Below are 22,777 nucleotides of genomic sequence, written 5' to 3' on the forward strand. Positions count from 1 at the left end.
ATTTCGTGCGCCACCCTGTATTTGGAAAGTGTAGCTAACTCTTGTAAATAAAACATTTTTGATTTTCGCTGAGATTTCCATTTCGCGACCGATCGGACCTTACTTTCCGAACAGCCCTCGTAATAAAAATAAAAAATAAACAAAAGGTCAGTACCTTGTGAGGGACCAGTGACAGGCGGCAGCAGGTGGTGTGAGTGGGAGGGGGGGGGGGCAGGGGGGCATCTGGCCAGTCCTCGGGATTCGACCTCTGTCCACCTTGTCTCCATACAACCTAACCTAACCTAACCTCTAGCAGCCGTTGTGTCTCTTTCCTTTGCTTCAAACAATGTATGATCGTACAGCTGGCTGTTGAGAATGGCATAATGGTCCGAATTCGCAGTTGTGAACAAATACGATTAGTAACAGCGCCGCAGGAAACACAGCAGGACTGCTGAGAGAAGAGACGGATGTTTGTGGCAGGGCCAGCGCTGGACCACGGCAGGCGCGCCTTCTCGCCGTGGCCGTTCTCGGCCGAGTGCGCGCGCTTCCAGGTGCACTTCGCGAGGCCGCGCTCGCTGCCCATGACTGCGCTCGTCTCCTTTCCCGGCAGCGGCAACACCTGGCTCCGCTACCTCATCGAGACCGCGTCCGGCGTCTTCACTGGCTCCGTCTACACTGACCGCCAGATCATTAGCAAAGGTAAGCACGTAACTTAGCTGAAAAGAGTAAATAATACAGTGAAGTCTCATGATTTCGTACTAAATGGGGTTAGTCCTGCTCCTAACAAGGGAACCTCCCCATCGCACCCCACTCAGATTTAGTTATAAGTTGGCACAGTGGATAGGCCTTGAAAAACTGAACACAGATCAATCGAGAAAACAGGAAGAAGTTGTGTGGAACTATGAAAAAATAAGCAAAATATACAAACTGAGTAATCTATGCGCAAGATAGGCAACATCAAGGATAGTCTGAGCTCAGGAGCGCCGTGGTCCCGTGGTTAGCGGGAGCAGCTGCGGAAAGAGAGGTCCTCGGTTCAAGTCTTCCCTCGAGTGACAAGTTTAATTTTTTATTTTCAGACAAATATCAAAGTTCAGGCACTCACACATAATCAACTTCGCTCTCCAAAATTCCAGGACATGTTCAGATTTGCTTGGACATATGCAGGATTTTACGGTCTACATACGGAAAAATTTGAAAACGTTAAAAACGTACGTTTTGACAGAGCACAGGGAAAACTGTGCGACTGTGAAACTTTTGCATTCATTTGTTGCAGATTTTGTGACAAACTCTTATGTTTTCATCACTTTTTTGGGAGTGATTATCACATCCACAAGAAAATCTAAATCGGGCAAGGTAGTAGAATCTTTTTACCCATTCGCCAAGTGTACAAGTTAGGTGGGTCGACAACATATTCCTGTCACGTGACGCACATGCCGTCACCAGTGTCTTATAGAATATATCACGCTTCCCGCGCCCGGGTTCCCGGGTTCGATTCCCGGCGGGGTCAGGGATTTTCTCTGCCTCGTGATGACTGGGTGTTGTGTGCTGTCCTTAGGTTAGTTAGGTTTAAGTAGTTCTAAGTTCTAGGGGACTGATGACCATAGATGTTAAGTCCCATAGTGCTCAGAGCCATTTGAACAATTTTTTAGAATATATCAGACGTGTTTTCCTGTGGAGGAATCGGTTGACCTATGACCTTGCGATCAAATGTTTTCGTTTCCCATTGGAGAGGCACGTCCTTTCGTCTACTAATCGCACGGTTTTGCGGTGCGGTCGCAAAACACAGAAATTAAACTTATTACAGTGAACAGAGACGTCAATGAACGAACGGACAGATCACAACTTTGCAAAAATAAAGAAAGTAAACTTTTCACTCGAGGGAAGACTTGTACCAAGGACCTCTCGTTCCGCAGCTGCTCACGCTAACCACGGTACCACGGCGGTCCTTAGCTCAGATTGTCCTTGATGTTGCCTATCTTGCGCATGGACTACTCAGTTTGTATATTTTTGCTTATTTTTTCATAGTTCCACAAAACTTCTTCCTGTTTTCTCGATTGATCTGTGTTCAGTTTGTCAAGGCCTATCCACTGTGCCAACTTATAACTAAATCTGAGGGGGGTGCGATGGGGAGGTTCCCTTGTAAGTACTGGTGTTTCGAATATAGGAATGACTTATAAAACAGTCATCTGGAGCTATAACTAAGAATATGTAGTATCAGGTGACTCAAAAAAAAAAAGAACAAACTTCGGTTGTTTATTATAGACGAACTATAAAAGATAGAAAGACATTGCTCATGTCACTTGATAGAGGAAGGTTCAGAGTTTTGACACAGCAGCGACATAGCAACATTGTTTGTTTGTAGCAACACGGCTACTACACGACAAGAAAAAAAAATCAATTCACTACCGTCATTCAGTGGTTCCTGCTCCATACAGTCATTGCCCATTAAAATATCTAGCTCTGAAGATGATCATGTAATGATGGACACCGGCCACTTTCAAAAAACGTGCCTTGTCGTCTGGACTGTTGTAATTATTTTCACAAGACAAATGATTTTGTGTGTTGGACAACAAGACCTTGCTCGTTGCTTTTCGCCTCCATGGTCACCAGACCTCACACCTTCCGATCATTGTTACTGTGGGTGAACATAAAATACGGAGTTTTCGTCCCACCGATGGCAGCTACTCTTCAAGAGCTGCGAAATCGAATTGTTGAATCTGTCGATTCGATAAATACGGAACTGTTGATTCGTGGGTGAAATGAAATGGACTACTGTTTCGATGTTTTTCCAGCAACGCGTGGTGCTCTTGTTGAGTGTATGGTGTAGTATCTGTGCAAACATAAAACACTGAAACTTCCTCTGTACAATAACATGAACCATGTGTTTCTATCTTTCATAGTTTCTCTGTAATATACAACTGAAATCTATTCATTCTTTGTGAACCACCCTGTAGCTAAATACAAATTAGAGGAGCTCTTTAATAAACTTCGTTATATTCAGCAAAATGCTGCTGTATTCCCTACTTTATTTGTCTAAAGAGGTTTCAAGGACATGACCGTCGTCTGGCGATCTATACTTACCATGAATGTATATAAGAGAACAGAAAGCTTTATTGAACAGGTTGTTCTTGTCATAAATAGTCACAAAGAGATCCTTTGTCAGCGATGCTTACCAGAGAAAATTCTTGCAGTCAAAATAGATAAAAATTTTAATTTTAAACAGGTAAAATGTTGTTATGTCACTTTTAGAAATTGTCCGTATCGTAACAACACTACAGGGTGGTTATACACTCCTGGAAATTGAAATAAGAACACCGTGAATTCATTGTCCCAGGAAGGGGAAACTTTATTGACACATTCCTGGGGTCAGATACATCACATGATCACACTGACAGAACCACAGGCACATAGACACAGGCAACAGAGCATGCACAATGTCGGCACTAGTACAGTGTATATCCACCTTTCGCAGCAATGCAGGCTGTTATTCTCCCATGGAGACGATCGTAGAGATGCTGGATGTAGTCCTGTGGAACGGCTTGCCATGCCATTTCCACCTGGCGCCTCAGTTGGACCAGCGTTCGTGCTGGACGTGCAGACCGCGTGAGACGACGCTTCATCCAGTCCCAAACATGCTCAATGGGGGACAGATCCGGAGATCTTGCTGGCCAGGGTAGTTGACTTACACCTTCTAGAGCACGTTGGGTGGCACAGGATACATGCGGACGTGCATTGTCCTGTTGGAACAGCAAGTTCCCTTGCCGGTCTAGGAATGCTAGAACGATGGGTTCGATGACGGTTTGGATGTACCGTGCACTATTCAGTGTCCCCTCGACGATCACCAGTGGTGTACGGCCAGTGTAGGAGATCGCTCCCCACACCATGATGCCGGGTGTTGGCCCTGTGTGCCTCAGTCGTATGCAGTCCTGATTGTGGCGCTCACCTGCACGGCGCCAAACACGCATACGACCATCATTGGCACCAAGGCAGAAGCGACTCTCATCGCTGAAGACGACACGTCTCCATTCGTCCCTCCATTCACGCCTGTCGCGACACCACTGGAGGCGGGCTGCACGATGTTGGGGCGTGAGCGGAAGACGGCCTAACGGTGTGCGGGACCGTAGCCCAGCTTCATGGAGACGGTTGAGAATGGTCCTCGCCGATACCCCAGGAGCAACAGTGTCCCTAATTTGCTGGGAAGTGGCGGTGCGGTCCCCTACGGCACTGCGTAGGATCCTACGGTCTTGGCGTGCATCCGTGCATCGCTGCGGTCCGGTCCCAGGTCGACGGGCACGTGCACCTTCCGCCGACCACTGGCGACAACATCGATGTACTGTGGAGACCTCACGCCCCACGTGTTGAGCAATTCGGCGGTACGTCCACCCGGCCTCCCGCATGCCCACTATACGCCCTCGCTCAAAGTCCGTCAACTGCACATACGGTTCACGTCCACGCTGTCGCGGCATGCTACCAGTGTTAAAGACTGCGATGGAGCTCCGTATGCCACGGCAAACTGGCTGACACTGACGGCGGCGGTGCACAAATGCTGCGCAGCTAGCGCCATTCGACGGCCAACACCGCGGTTCCTGGTGTGTCCGCTGTGCCGTGCGTGTGATCATTGCATGTACAGCCCTCTCGCAGTGTCCGGAGCAAGTATGGTGGGTCTGAGACACCGGTGTCAATGTGTTCTTTTTTCCATTTCCAGGAGTGTAGTTAACGTGCAGTCTCTCACGGAGGTCCAGTGTGGGTTGTCGTTATCGTATAGCAGTGATATTTGGTAGATACGTTAATGGAGATTTACGACGGAAAACTTTAAAGAATGTTGGCCACCAGTTGCAAATCTGGCACTGTATACTGTCTGCATGACAGTATGACATCCACGCTGTCATTTGACAAGCCATAACGTCAGTGAACATAATAGCTGTCGAGAATACTGGTATCCGTACAATATCCTGACGGCGCAGTAACTGAAACACCTTCATCCGCAGCAACGTTATGAATCTACTCTTCGGTTCCTGGTACTGGTCGACCTTGATGACATTTGGCGGAGCAATATTATATGGAGTGACGAGTCACATTTTACACTACAGGGTGCAGTGAATACACAGAACTGTCGAATTTTGGGTACTGTTGAGCCGTGTGTTGTGCACAAACAGCCACTGCACTTGCCGTGTGTCACGGTGTGGTGTGGATGCACAAACACCTTTATTCTAGATTTGTTCTTGTTTGAAGACAATTCACCCAGAGAACTTGTCAAGCATACCATAATGTCTGCATGTTATCGGGACCTCCTCGTGCAGTATGTGATTCCCCATTTGGAAGAGCGAAACTGTTTGGAAACCAATGTTTTGATGCAAGATGGGGCAACACCACACGTCGCTCGCCCAGTGAAAGATTTTCTTAATGTAACATTCCACAAACGTCTTATCTCCAGAGGCTTTCCAGATGCGTGGGCTGCATGATCACCATATACGAATCCATGTAACTTTTGACTTTGGGGATATCAAAAAAAAATTTTTTTAAATGGCTCTAAGCACTATGGGACTTAACATCTGAGGTCATTAGTCCCCTAGACTTAGAATTACTTAAATCTAAGTAGCCTAAGGACATCACACACATCTGTCCACGAGGCCAGATTTGAACCTGCGACCGTAACGGTAGCGCGGTTCCGGACTGAAGCCCCTAGAACCGCTCGGCCACACTGGCCAGCAAATTTGTTTACCGGCGATACATTCGGTCTCTACCTAATCTGAAAGGCAGTATACAGAAACACGTTATTGAGATTGCATCGGAACTGCTGTGAACTCTGGTTCCGCGCGCCGCGGAATTTGAATCCCCGCCAGACGTCATAGACGTCGAAGACCACTAGATGTCTCTGCACCATCGCGCCATAAGCTGTAGCGGTGCGTGCCTCCTGGCCTGCATTTAGAGTGAGGGCGCCACAGTGGAACACGTGGTGGCAGCGGCCAATAGCAGCGTCCCCAATAGAGTACTTAAGCGCCTGCCTGTCGCTCAGCCGACACCCCTTCCATCGACCGTCTCCTGAAGGAGGGTGCCCTCCTATTCCATCAACGGTACAAAGTCGACCCCTCCCATTCCCCTCCTCAATACCTCCGCTGCCAGAGGTGCCTGCGCTACAATGCACACCCAATATCTGAGTGCCGAGGACATCATCAGGTTTATAACCATCGTCCTCCAGAACGTCCACCCGTTCCAGCGCCCCCACACCCTCCAGCAGATATCCCTCGCCACCTGGTCCGTCTTCCACCTGAACACCTATGCCACCTACTCCCATAACCATGCCCACTTCACCTTCTCCCGTCTTGACACCCTTGTCTAAATTCCTGTCATGGCGCAACAGCACCGTATCTTGTTCAATAACATCCACTCCCTTCGAGCAAACAAGAACTTCCTCCTACACACACTCACAACCCACCGCGTGGATGCCTTCCTCCTCAACGAAACCTTTGTTCAGCCCCAACATACCATACACACCTCGCCCTACCTCCTTCACCGCTTCAATAATCCCCTCCCGATAGTGCGTAGTGGGGTAGCCATCGGCCACCACTGCCTGATCCCTGTTTGTCTCCAACCCCTCCTTCCCGACCCCAATGAACACCTGATCATCAGTCTCTTCTTCCCTGGCCTTACCGTCACCTGTGCCACCATCTATGTCCGTCCTAACGCCCCTATCCCTTTTGACTTCCTTTCCCACATCGACCACACCTTCTACTCCTACGTGATCGCCGCCGACCTCAACATCCATAGTCGTTCCGCTACGCAGCTACGGCAGTGACATCAGTTCCTCTCCTCCCACCAAGGCAACCTCGTTCCCATTCCCCACTACACCCATCCTGAATCCAATACCACTCCAGATGTGGTCCTCTCCTTCCCCAACCTCCTTGGCCGCATAGCAGTGGACGTCCTTGACCCTATTGGTAATGACCATCTCCATGTCCTCCTCACTGTTTCAGATGGTCGTCACCCCCATCCTGATCCTCACATCGACCCTCCCCCGAAATACTTCCATAATTATTCCCGTGTCAACTTGAATGCCTACCCTCTGTACCCAGGTCAATAGTCACCCCCTCACCTACCACCACCCTGGTGATGTTACCTATTCCGCCTCTTTTTTCCAGCAGTCCTTGTCTGAGGCCATGGAGGCCCACGTCCCTACTGTCACCATCCACCTGCACCGTCCTTCCTACTTTACCCCCACATGCTGTCCTCCTCCTCCATGAATCCTGCCGTCTCTACCGTGCCTTCCTTTGCACGCATGACCTGGACACACTGCGACGCCACCGACAACTACAAAGACACATCAGAAACTTGCTCACGGCTAAGAAACGCCAGGACTGGCGACAGACATGCACCTGTCTTAATGCTACAGTTCCTATCAACTCGTCCAAGTAATGGTCTGTCTTCCGCTGCCGTACCAGATCTAAATGCCCCCCCTACTACCCTATCCTCCATGATGACTAACCCTTCGCTGACAACCTTAGTAAGGCCAATCACTATGCCTCGTATCTTTCTGATATCTTTACCTACCCTGACGATCCCCAGTTCGATTACTCCCTCTTCCCGGATGTCCACGATCGAACTGACACCTCTGTCCCTCCACTCGCTCCTGGCTTCCAGTACTTGGACAACATTACACAGAATGAACTCAATGCCTCCATCACCACTCTCGATATCATCCTTACACTCTGCACGAAACGCAACACGGCTCCCAGTCACGATCATGTTACCTACTGCCACCTCTGTGAAGCTCCCACCTCCCTCCTCTCCACCCTGGCCAGGCTCTATAATGTAGTCTTGTCCATCAGCTACTACCCTGACCTGTGGAAAACCTCCCATATCCTGATGTTCCTCAAACCACGAAAAATCGCCATCCGCAGTCTCCTCCTACCATCCCATCAGCCTTATCTCGGTCTTCAGCAAGGTCCTGGAATCCATCCTTACCTGATGCATCCACCAGCATCTCTGACAGCACCGCCTGCTTCCCGCTACCCAGTGTGGCTTTCGATCATCCTTTTCTACTGATGACCTTCTCCTTCACCTTACTCATCTCATCTCGGAACAGCTCAACTCCCGTCGGTCGGCCATCTTCCTTACGACCGTGTATGGCATTCCAGTCTCCTCTTCAAGCTCCAAACCTTCGTCCTTCCTATCAATTACGTGCATCTGATAGGGTCCTTTCTTTCCCAACATCCTTCCTATGTCACCATCCGTAGCACAGATCCCTACACCTTCTACCCCTCCACTGGCGTGCCCCAAGGTTGTGTCCTCTCCCCTCTTCTCTACCTTCTGTACATGGCAGACATGCCGCTGCCTACACCCCCCTTCCACCTTCTCCAGTATGCTGATTACACCGCCTTCCTCGCCCTCGCTCCCACCCTGAAGCGCTCCCAACACCTTCTCCAATCCCATCTTGACCAGGTCACCACTTGGTGCAAACAGTGGTTGTTCAAGGCCAATCGTTCTAAGACCCATGCGATCATTGTAGGCAAAACCACCCCTTCCTTCCGTCTCCTTGATTTCTATATAATCATTTATGGCCATCCTATCCCACTCACCCCCACTCTCAAGTACCTTGGCGTCACCCTTGATCGTTGTCTCTCCTAGACCTCCCATCTCCGGACAATACAAGCCAAGGCATGCTCCAGACTCCATCTCCTCAAGCTCCTTTCTGGCCGCACATGGGGTCTGGACCCTTCCACCATCCTCCATACCTATAAAACCCTCATCCACCCTATCCTCCGCTATGCCCACCCTGCCTGGATCTCTGCCCCTCCTACCTTTTACAAATCCCTTCAAATCCTAGAACGCCGTGCTCTCTGCCTCACCTATCACATCTGTCTCCCCTCCCCGAGGCGGATCCTGTATGACCTTATTCCGTTCCCACACCTCTTCCTTTTCCTCGAATGGATATGGATCCTCTACACCTCCTGTAAACTTGATCCCCCTCACCTGCTTGTCTCTCCCATCCTCTCCCAGCCCTGTCTACTGCTGCTCCTGTATTCCCACATCCCACCTGCTCTCCATCTCTCCACTCACCATACCCTCGCCCAAGGTGGCTTCCACCAACTCCCCCTCCCTGATGATGCACTCAGCCCCTCCATCTACCCCTCCTACCAACTTTGATCCTTCTCTTCCATAGCCTGTGTTTTTTCCTTAGGGCACCCTATCTCCCTTCTCTTCCTCCTCTCCCCCCCCCCCCCCGGCTTTCCCTAACCCCCCCATGCCTTCTTTCCTCACCCCCATCTCTTCTGCCACAGCATTTACACTCTCCCCTCTCCCTCCTCCCCCACCTTTCCCCTTTGGTAGGTCCCCAGACTCGCACACGTTACGTGATGGAGATCATCGCCATCGGTTGTGTGTGTGTGCCGTTGTGTTAGTGCTTCAGTGTTTTCACTGAACCATGCTCCATCGTTCACGTGTGTTCTCTCAGTTGTCAGTGTTCATGTACAGTGCTGACCGCTTTTTATCTTTTACTCCACCTGTGAATGGCCCCGTGTTTTTTTAATTAATGTGTCTACTGTTTTTTTGTCCACCATTCTGTTATGTTTGCCTGTGTCTTCATTGTTTCTCTTTGTACTGACTGTGGCTGAAGAGTGGCGTAATATTGCCATTGCCAGCCGACCTTTTGTATAAGGTGTTAAAATCACAATAAAGGAAAGAAAAAGCTCAGCCTCTTCCTATTCCTTGAACACCTCTGCATACTCTACACCTCCTGCCGCCTTGATCCCCCTCACCCCCTGGTTGCTCTTCTCCTCTCCCATCCCCGCCCCCTGCCATGCCGTCAGTGTTGTGTCCCCCCTACCCTCCATCTCTACACCCTTCATCTCCTTTCCCAGGGTGGCTTCCATCAACTCACCCTCCCAGATGATGCCCTCTTTCCCTCTATTTATCCCTCCTATCAACTCTGATCCTCACCCCCCCTCCTTTCCCCTTTGCTTTCCGTGGGCTCCCTCTTCCCACCTCCCCTTCCATCCTGTTTTCTCCCCGCGTACCCTCTCCCTACCTCCCTTCTCCCCCCCCCTCCCCGAGTCCTACTGCATTCTCGTCCTCCGCCTTTCCCCACTCCCTGTCGCGTCTGCCCAGCACCCCCCCCCCCTCTGATGGGTCCTCGTCCTCCATCGGCTCATTTTCCCCCTTCCCATCCTTCGTTTTTCCTCTCCTTCCCCCCTTTTTTATTTTCGCATCATCTGTCCAGGTTCCCCCCACCTGCCCTCGGCTGTGGTAAGTCATATTTGCCAACATTTTAGTGCAGTGTTCAAGTGTTTATTGTTTATTATCTTCATCTTTTTAAAACAAATTCTGTAGGCTGAAGAGCGGCATACTAAGCTGCTGCCAGCTCGCCCTCTTCGGGGGGAATCGAAACTCAATAAAGGAAAAAAAAAAAGCTCAGCCTGCGAGTCTAACCTTGCATACGTCTCAGGACATATCGCCTCGCTTTAGGCAGCGTATTTACTTTTGTGTTTTGTTCACGAGTGGACGTGGTTCTCTAGTTAGGCTTTCTTGACTCTGTTGTTTCGTTCTTGCTGTTATCGTAAGGTCCTTCGTTGGTCGTGTCCGTCCTCTCCTGTTGTGTTGTTGTTCGCGGCCCGCTCCGCGGGTCCCACCGCGTTTTCCGTCACTTCAACCCCGCGACTGTTCCGGTCGCCGTTACAACATGAACGACTGTTGATCACGTCGTTTTACGGATGCTCCATCCCGTAGACATCTCCAGTGATAACTTGGTTCACCTTTACCCGTTCCTAATCCACTACACATGAAAAAATTTCTAATCGTCTTTCTTGCATTCACAGCACCGGATGTGCACCTGGTGGCCGAAATTGTGACTAATTGTTTCCAGCATAAATCGGTGCTCCATTAACACATTAGCATATCTACCACGTTTCGCTGCCATACGATGATTACACCCCATACTGGTCCTGCGTGAGTAGCCGCATTTTAGCTATAACCACCCTGTATATTGGTTCAGCAATACTACCGTCAAATGTTAATTGACAGTAACCACTTGTAACTGTCCTACGGCGATAGTGACTGCGATACCGTAACTGTAGAGTAGCACAGGCACTGGACTCGGCACCTTGTAAACCCAAAGTGTGGCATAGATACACCGATGATACCTTCCTTGCTTGGAGTCATGGTAAGGAACAGGTCGGTGACTTCCTAAGGCACTTGAACAGCTTCCATGCTAACACAAAATTTACCATGGAAGTAGAAAAGGACACACAACTACCATTTCTACATTCCATGGTCACAAGGGATCGAAAACCGACGCACACAGACCAATGCCTAAATAAACTGTAAAATTACCAGCCAAGCCAAAAATGAGGCATGACTAATACGCTCGCAACGCGAGCAAGACTAATATGTGAACCGCAGCACCTCAGACGCGAAATGCAACATCTGGAAAGTGTTCTGAGAAGCAATGGGTTCTCCACAAGTTATATTAGAAACATAACAGTCAAACACTTGGCGAAGTGAGACATCGGAAAAAGAAGTGTCGGGTACAGCCTTTCTGCGATACATTTCCAGAGTAACGTACAGACTCCGCCGTATGTTGCACAAACACGGCATAAAAACTATTTACAAACCGAAAAAGAAAATAAAAAAGTGTCTCATATCGGGAAAGGAGAAAAGAGATCCACTTGCAATGCCAGGAATATACGCATGCCGCGCACATGCGGAAACGTTTATGTTGGAATGATTGGTTGGTTGGTTCGTGAGATTAAAGGGGCAAGACTGCAACGGGCATCGGTCCCGAATGATTGGACGCTCAACCAACACCAGGATAACAGAACATAAGCAACATTGGAGGTTGGGGCAGGTGGAGAAATGGGCCGTGGCAGAGCACACGCTGTGTGAGGGCGACTACATAGTAAAATTCGCCGACACGGACGTTCTGAGTCTAGAGAAGAGCTATAACACCCGCTTGTTCAGAGGAGCTATAGAGAATAGCTTAAAGAAAGAAGAAAGCCTCAAGGTCAACCGATCCTGTATTCCCGTGCTGCAGAGAACGACCTTTGCAGGTAGCAAGTGGAGAACAGCACCGGAAATGACGGCAGAGAAGCCCTTGGACGTTGGCGCGGCAATTGCATATAGCCTGCGGCCGTGAGCTCGGTACCAGTCCAGCACTAGAAGTGGAGGATGAAGCTCTGACAATGCCAGCCACTAGTGCTGGCGATACATCAGAAAAATCATCAGACAAGTGTCAGCCGAAGAAACCGAAACAGAAGCGAACAGGCAGTTTGTCACTCTTTCACGTTGCTGTTACAATGGTAAACACGATTTCCAATTCTTCTTTGATGTTGCAATAGAAAATAAGACGTTTATAGGAAATAATTCGTATGTACCAAACAACATACTGCCATAGTCTGATACGTTAAGACAGTTTCTGCGAGTGAAATGGTTCGAATGGTTCTGAGCACTATGGGACTTAACTTCTGAGGTCATCAGTCCCCTAGAACTTAGAACTACTTAAACATAACTAACCTAAGGACATCACACACATCCATGCCCGGGGCAGGATTCGAACCTGCGACCGTAGCTGCCGCGTGGTTCCAGACTGTAGCGCCTAGAACCGCTCGGCCACCCCGGCCGGCTTCTGCGCGTGAAATGACAAAGTTTTACAATATTAGAGTGAGATTTTTGTATTTTCGGCTTCAAGAATCTCGTCTCGTAAGTTTCGCGGAAAAAATAAAACTTAGTAAGAATTTATGACAAAGACAATATATTTGGTAAAATCTTTTTGTTTATATTCAAACTGATGTTTTCAGTGTATGCGTAGGTCACCTTAAGATGATCGTGTGACTGAAACCGGTATCGGCAAAAGCATTAGGCAATCAGCAGCCTTCAGCTTTTGGCGGGCTAAGTGAGGTTTTCCTAAACACATTGAAGATGTATAACATTGGATCACGCAAAATAGTTGAACTCTGTGCTCCACTAGCCTCTGAGTTGTTGGGGATGGACTTCTGAGACAAGCCAGTTTCAACGGCATTGTAGACTTTTATCAGAGAGAAATCTCCTTTTCTAAACATGCTTTACTTTTTAAAGAAAAGGTTCAACACTTAAGACATCTACACTTGCACATTGAACAATTATTGAGTTTGTTTGCATTTCCCTGTAAGTCTTTCCGCTGCAGACCGCAGTTCGACTCCTAATGACCGTTGTTGGTTGTACGAGATCTACACAGCACCAACTGTGCTTCGTTAAAGAGGTCCTATTTACTCAAGTAAGTTATCACCATCTCTTTCATGATATCTTCTACTGTTTTTGAGAATGAAGTCAAAAGCGAACCGGGCCTGCAATTTTCAATGTTTCTCGCGTTACCTTTCTGTAAGGGGACCACTCATGCATGTTGTACATACTCTGAAAAACAACTAAACTAAAGGAGTAAATTATTGTGTTTGTTAATGGGGCTTGTATGCTATATATGCACGCCTTCAGAACAGAGACAGGAATCTCATCTATGCCTGCTGACATCTAATTTTTTAATTGTAGTAGTGTCTTCCTAACCTGAAGGTCTGTTGTGGGAAACAATGTCATTGTGCTTGCAGTGTGAGTCACTGTGGATACTACACGTGTCTTATGAAGAATTTGTTGCAGCTTCCACGTAACTCCAGAGAAATAATCATTTACAAAATTTGCTAACTGCCGAGGTAACTCTATTATTCAATCCATTCTTTGATTTATATATTATTACATTTCTGTCTCTTCCAGTTTCTCGTTTTACAACATCCCAACCAACTTTGCTTTCTTTGTGTTATATATTATTTTTACGTCGAACAGTTCCTTGCTACAAGCCGTACCCCCTGTATACTCTTTATGCTTGTGGCAGTACCCAAGCAACTGTGGATCACTGCAGCACTTTTCCAGAAAACTGAGAAACTTAAGTACCTGTGAGGAATTTCTAATACTCGCAGTCATCCATCTATTTTCCTTTGCTGCTGCAATATAAATGGCTACATTAAGAATTGTCAAATGAAACATTAATTGAAAGGCTGTACGAAGTTTAGAGTAATTAGCATCTACACTGCTTTCGATACACAGTTCTTCCCAAGTTTGATTTGCCAATGACCTCGAAAAAGCACGTATCTTATGTATGTTTTGCAGCTTTCACTGAACCTGTTTTTTTATCTGACAGTAATGATCCGAAATTACAAGATCACTTATAATTACTTTACAATATTTTCTGTCTGTATCCGTACGCACATGGTCTGTTGAAACTCGTCTTTTTGAAACCCTCGTACCAATGTTTACTATTCGTGCCACGCCAGAGGTGCTCCAAATGTTTTCGCAGTTATTACAAATGTCGCTCTCAACACCTGCGTTAACATTCATGTCTTCGCGTATTATTCTGTTAGTTTTTGGGACTGATACTCTTTCCATGGTTTCACTTAATTTGTTGAAGAAAGTATCCACATCACCACTAGGTGAGTGGTAAACACTAATAATAACTGACTGCTTGCAGACAACTAGCTTTGTTACTAGAATGGCTGACAATTGAAATTGTTTATAAACTCAAATAGTGTTCAGCTCACCTCTTCCTCCAAAATGTTTAGCATCGCTGATATAGATACATGATCCCTCATCCTTTAAGATAGACCTACTGCAGCAACTTCACCATTTATAAGGTGACAGCACTTTATGCTGCAATTCATCACCTCTACACCAGTGCTCTCTAATGCACACTAGAGCGCTGCTTGGAGACTATAATTCAAGTTCAGTGTGATGTACTTTATGTTTAACGGACTGCTCATTTTGATGAATAACAGATAATTCCGAGCAAATTTCCGTGGTGCTTTCACACTCAAGTGTGATACTTTCTTTTTCCCGCGTACACGGTTCTGAAGTCTCTAAACTGATTGCGACATTTTTAAAAAGTTTTTTAAATCTAACAGGCGTTATTAACATTCTACATCTTCAGTCGTCCTGGCGAAAAACACATTTCTCCCAGCGAGAGATTAGTCTGTTGATACCGTCATTGAAGAGTGTTTAGCGTAGTTGACGGAGCCTCAATCTCATCTCAAGTTGCACCGCTTCATCACCATCAAAGTGAAATCCTGGAACGTGTTCCTTAAGTTTTGGAACAGCTGAAAATCGGATGAGGCCAAGTCGGATGATTGATGGAAATGAACCCAAGGCGTCGGACTGATTGTTGCAGATGTCACAGCGCTTGTGCATGGTCCAGCATTTTCATGCTGAGGGAAAAGATGCTCCATGTATGGACGAATACTTCGAATTCGAAACTCGATTACAGCCCCGCTATTTCTCACGCACCTACATTGTTACGTTTCGCACCACCATGTTACACACTATAATACGGCCCTCCCAGAGCCAGAGGGCAGCAAATATATAGGTATGAAGAATAAAGATATAGAATATTAATAATATTTGTTTGATTTGAAAAGCTTTAAGAGTTTTCACGTAAAAACGTCGGATGAATTACTTTTCAACACGCCTTCGTATTAACCGTATGCGTACCAACTCTACAGTAATGATTATCAGCTAATGCGCTGCAGGATTTACGTTGTTTGCAAGGTTAGTATCATATCTTTTCGTTAGGAGACTGTACTGGTCCGGTGATCTAAGGTTGAAACACAAGTATCACTGTGCCTTAAAGTACACATGGCATGAACAATGTGAACAGGGCTTTATTCGTAAAGCTGTCTTATCAAAACTGTAGCAATACTGTTGCTATTAGAGAGTATCAATGCATTAAAGATATATGGAGAGATCCTCTATCAGCACTGGGGTTGAAGAACATGGTTCAAAAGTTTGAATTAAGTGACGATTTGGGAATTGCTCCTGGAAGAGACCGACGGCCAGTTGTGGAACAAACTGTTGATGAAGTTACTGTTGCCGTGGCTAAAAATGCTCGACGAAATGTGCAATATTCAAGCAGTTCAAGAGTTGCGTCACAACAGCTGTACGTTCCATGGTCCATTTTTCGAAAAGTTGTGCGAACATCCATGAAATGGTAACTCTATTTGGGTTAAATGCTGTCGTTGATGCAGATTGTCCTCACACTTAGCAACGTTTGTAGCCTGGAAAATAAAAATCGTACGGAGTTAACAAATGTTATTCATTCATGTGGAAATTAAAATGTGTTTCTTTCAATGGTTTATTCGTTATTTCTCTTCTTCGTGTGCTTTTGGATGTTTCCACAAAGTTTCATTGTTATAAGACCACTAGTTTTTAATGGAGACCTCTTAAGTAACCAAAGCTTAATTGTAACCACACTGCATATGGACATGCAGCAGCATAAATAATATTTTCTGAATTTTCGTCATACTGTGTCTAGAAATAACACCTTCTAGTAGATCATGGTGATTCATATCTGTGTAAACTAATTTTTCCTCATTTGTCGGACTTCGATTGGCAACCATTGCAGCAACAGTTATTCATAATTGCTGTTACTAATAAATAAACGTATAGAAACAGGTCAACTACGTACAATATCGAAGATCTGGTAGTATAGCAAACTGTGAAGAACAGCACCGAAGTCACGTGAGAAATCCGGTCTGATCTTTGTGATATGCGTAGTACGGAATGCTCTCACCATACTATCGGGCTCTATCTGCCTTTTAAACGTCTGCTATGTTCGAAAGTGCATCAGGTACACAAACAACATTCAGATTTACAGAACTGTTAATAGATTACCTGCAAGAAAAGCGCCGGCCGCGGTGGCCAAGCTGTTCTAGGCGCTTCAGTACAGAACCGCATGACTGCTATGGTCGTAGGTTCGACTCCTGCCTTGGGCATGGATGTGTGTGATGTCCTTAGGTTAGTTAGGTTTAAGCAGTTCTAAGTTCTAGGGGACTAACGACTTCAGTGCACAGAGCCATTTCAACCATTTTTGAGCAAGAAAAGCAGAAACACACGCACAGAAATAAAAAATGCATTATTTTTTTATTTTCTGGAAAAACAGGCATTAAGCCAATTTCCCCATAAGTCTCGGGGTCACTAGGCCGAGTTTGTAAATTAACAGTTGTATAATACATTTCAATGTTCCTGGGTCTTGTGTATCACCTTCCACCTCTTCTTATTTCTTTCATTGCTCACTTTTTCAGGAGTATCCAGCGTATATCTGTAGGGCTTCGGACACAGTGGCATTGCCATTGGTAAATTCCGCCGGGGAAAGACATCATTCGAAGACGGCCGATCTTTTCAAACCAGTACACCATTACATGCACGGTCACAATGCAGCAATGCTCATCGCCAATACGTACAGATGTCTCACGACAGTCGGTGAAATTCAGATCACTTTGTTTTCTTCGGTCAAATGGGTAAACGTTCTCACAAAGGAAATACGGCCTGTGAGAAACTGAGAAGTTTAGTCCAAGAAAGAAGGAGTTTGTGGTATGGTGAGGAGAAATAATACCATAATATGAACTGTTAACAGATTAACTGCAAGGAAAGCGCTGGCCGTGGTGACCGAGCGGTTCTAGGCGCTTCAGTCTGGAACCGCACGACTGCTACGGTCGCAGGTGCTATGGACAGAAATCGCAATTTTATTAGAAACCACATCTAAGCAGAAACTTTAGCAGATTATTAAGACGTATATCATAACCTCAAAAAACAATTAGTACATGTGAGTAAGGTGGCGTATGTTATCCTTAAAGTTACTGTAGCTGATCTCCTTTGTGTTGCAATAGGTGGTCATTACTTGCGTGGGAAATATTAGCATTGTCTACTGGTGTTTATATGCAAGCAGTTTGGGTGAGTCTGTTATTTGAGGTGGTTTGCAAACGTGGTGTATGTGTTTTCACTTTTCAGAGCTATATGTGTTCAGAGTAGCTGATTCTAAAATTTATATTTTTCGATCACACGTTTAGTGAATTAATCGTAGGAAGTTAAGTGACATATGTATGTTTCGCTGAAATAAGTTATAGTTGTAGGTGTATCTGTAATATTGCTTTTAAACGTCAGCCCGATTCATTTCGACGCTGTAATAAAAAGTTTCTCTCTTTTACTTAGATAACCGTAAGACTTTTGGGGTAGTTCCAATAACTGAGGACAGAGTATACAATACTCACTGCGTACTTTCAGAGACAGATATAGCCCATTCACGTGCATTCAGAACCGTTTTAGTAGCAAAAGCACTCGTCTCGTAGCACTGGGGCGTCGTGGTGTCTGTCCCACAGACGTAGGCTGAAATAGATCCTAACCTCCTTGACAGAATTGATTCTAATCTAAACGAACCTGACCTAACCTAACCTCCTCCATCTCGCCAATACTGACGAAGGATCTGTGTACAGTATGTCGGCCCATGTTATCGGGCGACCTTTGGCGACCGCGTCTGATGACAACTGTCGGTGGCACTGTGAACGCAGCCTTTGACAGGGAATCTCTGCTTGCTCAGCGTCTTTGTGTCGTTTGTTTCCTTCCGCGAATTGCTAGCAGTTGGGAAGGATCGATGCAGACTTCTCCGACGTCTAGAGTACAAACGTTTCTACAGATCAGCCGTGAGTGACATCAGACAGAGCACTGTGCCCCTTCGTGTGTGGTACACCCATGTTATTTCGCCAATGGTGGATGCTTATGCTGTTTGTTAAAACTTCTTACTTGCACTACACAGGCTGTGTCTAGAGGCTGCAATTCCACCCGAGAGCGTCTTGTGCCTTGATATAGGCACACATTGAGAGCGGTTGTAGGGGGACAAGGGTTGTAGAAGGTGACATTAGGTTCGAAAAAGTTATGGGCATGGACAAGTACTAAAGAAGAATCCGTCGAAGAAGATGGTTGCGTTGTGGAAGACAGCTGCCCTGATGTGTACTAACACTAGTAGCAGATTGTAGAAAATCGAATATTCCTGGGTCCAGGAAGTCGTGGGATTCGGTAGATAAAGATAAGGCAACACTGTCCGACGGTGATTTTAGAATAATCTTGTGAGAGTGTGATGAGGATTGATTTATGGATGGAGACTCACATAACATACCAGTCATCTCACCTACTTCAGCAAAATTACTGTTTTCACTTTCAGTCAGATGCTACCTGTGGCTCGACATATGCTAGGAGCCCGTAGGAGCTTGCTTGCCACGCATTCTACTTAAAAAATTGTGACTAAAGCTTTATCGCTTGATATTTATTTTATACGTGACATGTAAGTACTGTTTCTTTTTGAACTGTTAATCAGTTTTCAGTCTTCAGTCTTCAAACTGTACTTGTAAGCTTTTACAGAAACAAAAAGTTACCATGTATGCTGCTGTCAAATTAAACTTTGCCTGTTAGTTCATGTACTAAAGAATGTTCATCTTAACATTCATCTGTCTATATTTTACATGTTAAGTACCCTATTTATATTTACGGCTACTAGATGGCACTCCTGGTGTAATGTTCACCTTCCCGCAGTTATGGGGCGCCTCAGTCTGTTGCTACCTGTGCCTCTATATGCATGAGCATCCCATAGTGGCTCACCTTCCATGTATTCCTTTTTAAATTTTTGTGACTAATGCCTTATCGCTTGATATTTATCTTATACGTGACATGTAAGTACTGTTTCTATCTTGTACTGTTAGTCAGTACTTACACTCCTATATAAAAATTCTTCCTATTATTTTGTACTTTTGTTACAGGCCAATCTAAATATTTAATTTCTGATGAAGACACTCATAGAAATGTCGAAACCTGGTCAAAAGACTTAAATTTTGTGACCGAGGGCTGGAATTGTGTTAACTTTGTTTTCTGAACGTTAGTCTATTGCAGAATTATAAAACCTATTTTATAATCGCAAATGTTTATTCTGTCTGTAGGATCAACATGGTTTCCACACAAATGCATCATTTGATACATAGCTTGCTCTGTTCGTTCTTCACATTCAGGAGGCAGCAGATGTGTTTCGTGACTTATAGAAAGTTTACGATATAATCCAGCACTTATGCGCCATCGATTAATAAACTAGATATACGCACACGGAGCTTACGAAGATATGGACACCAGAAATGTGGACCTGCCTGCAACCACAACTCAGTAAATGTGGAGGTGGAAACAGCCTCCGGGCCGGCCGAAGTGGCCGCGCGGTTCTGGCGCTGCAGTCTGGAACCGCGAGACCGCTACGGTCGCAGGTTCGAATCCTGCCTCGGGCATGGATGTGTGTGACGTCCTTAGGTTAGTTAGGTTTAACTAGTTCTAAGTTCTAGGGGACTAATGACCTCAGCAGTTGAGTCCCATAGTGCTCAGAGCCATTTGAACCATTTTTGAACAGCCTCCGGTGTTCCGTTATGCATACTACTGGCCAGCGCTAGAAAGCGTAGAAAGTTTCAAAATACTCATATTAATTAACTTGTATGTATAGTATAGTCGAAGTAATGGATTATTGAATATGAAGAGCTTATTTCGGAGTACAAAGCGTGCAAAATAAATTTTGTACACAGAACTGCCACCTCTGGCAGCATAAATGGCGGTAGGCCAGTTGGTCATTTGGATGAAACATTTGGCTACGTCTACTCACGCCGCTTAGCGGCAGAGTTCATCAGCCGTAATGTTTGGCGAGTGGTAGAGAACATGTTTACCACGGCAATAGTTGAAAACTCTCTGTGCCGCTCCCCCTTCTCCCCCCCCCCCCCCCCCCCTCCCACCGCCTCTTCCCAACTCAAGGTCATGAGACACGGAGATCTTGAAGATAGGGCACATTCATTAGCTGTAAGACGTCGGTAAATGTAACAGTTGCTGTGGAAATCACCGGGTATGTGAATGAGATGTATGCTGATGATGACTGATAACTTGCAGTGTTCGCTCTCCTCTCAGACTCCAGACTCTATCGCGTTGCTATATGCAGAACCAGAATTCGTTCGAAAGTATACCATAGTGCCATTTCTATATCCCTTGTTGTTACCTGATGTAATATTGCCAGACTGCCGGTGTTGTTGCCGCTTCAAGGGAAACTGTAACGATGGCCTCCTTCCTGAGAGCCTGATGTGATTCAAATGTCATCGCACTGTCCGTTTTGGATCTTGTTTCGCAGCGGAGCCGAGCGAACAATATGTCAGTCTTCTTAGTCGCTAATCACATGAACCTTCATAGCACTCAGTGCGATTCTCCTGAACACATCGATCCTATATTCGAATTACGGCCGTGGGAGACCCGCTATCCAGATTCCGTGTTTCGGCAACAGATCCTCCAAGGCGTTGGGGAGCTCAGCAAATAGTATGGCCGGATAGGATAATCTCTCACCCTCTCCTCACCCTCCGCCCACCTCACAACCCAACTCCGGCATCAGTTCCAGCCAACCACTGGTTAACTTCGTTAATTTGATTCTCTAGCTCTGCGATTTTAGATCGAGTTTCACTAGTAAGTGCCACCCCATCTTAATCACCCAATCTATTCTGGTAATGTCCCACCTGCTCTCACATACGCCCAAGCTGAATATAGCAGGGAGCCGTTTTGGTGAACTAGTCCCACTGAGCCTAAAACCCCACAATATCACAACACATGGCAATGACAGTCGAACTTGCCTTCCGATGATCCGACAGCATGTTCACAAACGATTAAGCCATAACAGAGGTTAGCTGTTGAATTATTTGAGTAATAGTCCATTTGCATCCTATCCTTCCAAACCTCTAATTTGTTATTCATGGAGTTGCTTCCCTTTCTCAGACAAGCTTCATCAAGCCCACTTCGAGTGGCCATACAAAAACAGAAAAATATATACAGTACCGAACTGGAAACTTGCCAATCTGCATGAAAACGGGCCAGAGTACCCTGCTAACTGCTATCAGCTGGAAACAGCTAGGTGCTCTTAAGTTATTTAGCATTTTAAAAAAATCAATGTTTCTACGGAAGTGTGGCGTAGTAATCTGGGCTGACTTGCGTGCGTTCGTGCATGCGTGAGCTCCCGCGCCTCTACCCCCCACTTCCAACACACAGACTGGATCTTATACTGTGCATTTATGCACAAGGAATGCCATCGCACTGCACTGTTCCTCTTAACAAAATTTACAAGTGAAAATCCTTCTTAACACACGATATAATCGCAAAACCCCAATAAGAGCACCAGCTAGATTTTTCTTAAGGTATGGAGATGCAGTTTTACCTTACAATTTCTCAGTTCTTTTGAAAGCAACAAGATGAAGCTAAAACATGTCCCATTAATAGGATACTACTGCTAACCAAGCAATAACACAAAAATCTTATCGGCTTTAGATCTCTTTCTTCTTAGAATGGGGAGTTTTTTTTTTAATCTTAATATCGCTCTCTTATCCAAAAGGTAAAACATTATAGTGGATATTAATATTTCTTTATGAGAGGTACCAATTAATTTAATCTTAATCTCACCTTAAGTCAAAAGAACACTATTAATTAAGGCTTTATCAAACGATAAATATCGTAATATGTATATATCGTAAAATAACAGGACTTTTACAAGGAAACGCCTGTGACGCCTGCGGTAGACAATTCTCACACACCAGCGGTTTGCTAGATTCCAAAAAAACGTAATTTACAAATTGACACACCACCAAGTTACTTCTTTCCCTTTGATCCGAGTGCTTGCATTCGTGTGACGAATCAGTTCGGTTACAAACAGTCAAACCCGATCTAACAAATTCATTACACATGATCAATTGGAGGCATGTATTTAAAAAATTCCACCAGCAGGGTACACAAGCTTAGAAAAGTTTACCATGGAATTACTGAGGTGCTCTAACTTCTCCTGCATTCTGCAGTCAATTGTAAAGCGGCGATGTGATAAGTTCAGGCACAGGACGTACGATAAACCGTTCCATCATTTCAGTGCCGTAACATAAATACAACTGGAAGCAGCATCAGAATCCACAGTATAGACGAG

General features: G+C 45.7%; 1 protein-coding gene across 1 annotated transcript in view; it reads left to right on the forward strand.

Annotated features, from left to right (window-relative positions):
- Positions 1–446: 446 nt before the first annotated feature.
- The window catches only part of LOC126471322 (WSC domain-containing protein 1-like), a 183,734-nt gene continuing 161,403 nt past the window's right edge, over positions 447–22,777 (forward strand). Inside the window, exon 1 of the mRNA XM_050099445.1 lies at positions 447–678. Coding sequence (XP_049955402.1) covers positions 447–678 — 232 coding nt within the window. The remainder of the gene's footprint in view (positions 679–22,777) is intronic.

This window comes from Schistocerca serialis, chromosome 3 (genome assembly GCF_023864345.2).
Source record: "Schistocerca serialis cubense isolate TAMUIC-IGC-003099 chromosome 3, iqSchSeri2.2, whole genome shotgun sequence".
NCBI lineage: Eukaryota > Metazoa > Arthropoda > Insecta > Orthoptera > Acrididae > Schistocerca > Schistocerca serialis.